Raw genomic sequence first — 2,201 nt, 5'->3', positions numbered from 1 at the left:
CCTGGTTCCACTCTGCGTTGTGGACCAGTCTCCTCATACAGCAAGGAATCAGCAAGAACTAACACATTTGTCCAATTTGTAACAAAGTATTTTTCTTTTTTCTTTTCTTTTGTTTTTTTAAGATAGGGTTTTTTTTTTCTATGTATCCCTGGCTGTCCATAGACCAGACTGGCCTTGAACTCAGAGAGATTAGCCTGCCTCTGCCTTTGCTGGGATTAAAGGTGTGCTCCACCACAGCCTGACTAACAAAGTATTTTTCTAGGTTAATTTCCTCATTTTTCTGCCTCAGATGATTGTTAATCTTTTATTCCCTCTGGAAAATGATTAATAGCTATTGGGCAACATGTGCTCCAAATACCAAGAAGTATTTCTTTTGCTAATCATTTATTTTGTACAACAGTCATGTAGAGTGCATAGTAGTGTGTTCACTGAATAAAAAGTTTTGCCTGTGTGCCAACTCATTCTTCAGAGAGTATTCCTAGAGTGTCAGCTGCACACAAGAAAATGTCCCAGGCTCTGCCCAACCTCTGGGTATGAAGCAAGCATATGCATGTATATCCTTATTGCTTCTTGGCATCATTATTGCTTCTGGGTAATGATTCCTCCCTCTCCCTAAAATTTTTCAGCTTGTTGGAGAATAATTAATAACATTTAAAAAAATGGAAATGCTTTCAAAGATTGAAAGACTCAAAATTGTGAACAAGTCAGTTCCCTGGAAGGTGTGGTGTACAGATTCAAAGACAATCCCAGCCCATCTTTCTACAGACATTGGCAGACTGGCTCTAAAATTTATATAGAAAAGCGAAGAACCTGGTGAGATCAAAATAACCTTAAAAAAGAAGAGTAATATTGGAAGACTCAACTGTCTGATAGGCTGAATGTGGGGCCGTAGAGTTGGCCCAGTGGTTAAGAATACCAGCTGTTCTTACAGGGGTGTTCCGGCACCCACATGTGGGCTCACCATCATCTGTAACAATTGAAGACAGAGAATCTGATGCCCCCTCCTGTCCTCCAATGGCAGCAGACATGCGCATACACATGCTTGCTGACAGAACACACACACCTGAACTGTCTCACGGAAGACTGAAGGCGCAGCTGCTGGCTCAAGGTTGCTCAGGTGAGGATAGACAATCACCAGTCAAAGGAGAAGAGTTCCAGAGAGAGCCTCATATAGTTCGTTGACAAAGATGCTAAAATAATTCAGCAGAGAAAGATTTGTCTTACCAACAAATGGTGCTGGACTTCAAGAGAAATACATGAACCTCAATCCGCACCTTGCAGTGTATTTGAGAAAAATTCAAAATGGATCATAGATAGAAACATAACGGCTAAACTTCCAAAAGAAAATACTAGAGCCTTGGGCTGTTAGGCTATGCAAGCTCTTCGTATATATGACACCATAATTCATGGATAATTTGACAAATTGAACTACAACAAAATATAAATCTCTGTTCCTCAAAAGACACAGTGATGACAAAGTGCAATCACAGGCCACATACACGGAGAAACGCTCGAGTGCATCAGGTGAAGGAGTTTTACTCAGAATACAGAAAGAAAACCTGCAATTCGATAAAAAATAAAAAAGACTTTTAAGTCTTTTGAAGAGCAAAAAAAAAGGAGGGTAATCTGAATAACAGCTGGAGATGATGTGAAAAAAAAAATGTAACCCATGCCTATAGTCGTGCGTCAGTCAGTCATTATGGACAACAGCATAGAGGTCCCTCAGAAAACTGCTCTAAGATGAACATCTTAGTCCACAGCTTTAATCCCAGCATAGGCAGGTGGTCTCTGGGAGTTCAAGGCTTGCCTGGTCTACATAGCAAGGGAGAAGCACCGTATGAGTCATCTGTCCCACGTTTCTGAGCACACCAAGAAAATTCAAACAATGGATGCTGAGGAGCTGCCTGAATGTCGAAAGTTACTCATGTTCATGAGAATATGACATCGAGAAGTTGAGATGCCCAACAACAAATGACTCTGAAAAAGTTAATTTCACATCCAATACTTAAGATATACAACAGAGGGTGCTGCGCGTGTGCCCGGCGGCTGGGTCGTCATGGAGGAGGTCTCGGCGGAGGAGCTGGACGATGAGGAGCAGCTGCTGCGACGGCAACGCAAGGAGAAGAAGGAGCTGCAAGCCAAGATTCGGGGAATGAAGAACGCTGTTCCCAAAAACGACAAAAAAAAAAAAAAAAAAAAAA

At 41.6% G+C, this 2,201-nt stretch overlaps 1 protein-coding gene across 1 annotated transcript in view; it reads left to right on the top strand.

The window, feature by feature from the left end:
- The first annotated feature begins 2,029 nt into the window (after window positions 1-2,029).
- LOC126487141 (deubiquitinase OTUD6B-like) overlaps window positions 2,030-2,201 on the top strand; it is a 1,325-nt gene continuing 1,153 nt past the window's right edge. Inside the window, exon 1 of the mRNA XM_050119813.1 lies at window positions 2,030-2,187. Within this exon, the coding sequence (XP_049975770.1) occupies window positions 2,057-2,187 (131 nt within the window). The 5' untranslated portion in view covers window positions 2,030-2,056. The remainder of the gene's footprint in view (window positions 2,188-2,201) is intronic.

Source organism: Alexandromys fortis, unplaced genomic scaffold (assembly GCF_014885135.2).
Source record: "Alexandromys fortis isolate MF-2015 unplaced genomic scaffold, M_Fortis_MF-2015_v1.1 scaffold_178, whole genome shotgun sequence".
NCBI lineage: Eukaryota > Metazoa > Chordata > Mammalia > Rodentia > Cricetidae > Alexandromys > Alexandromys fortis.
This window is presented reverse-complemented; position numbering and strand designations above follow the sequence as displayed.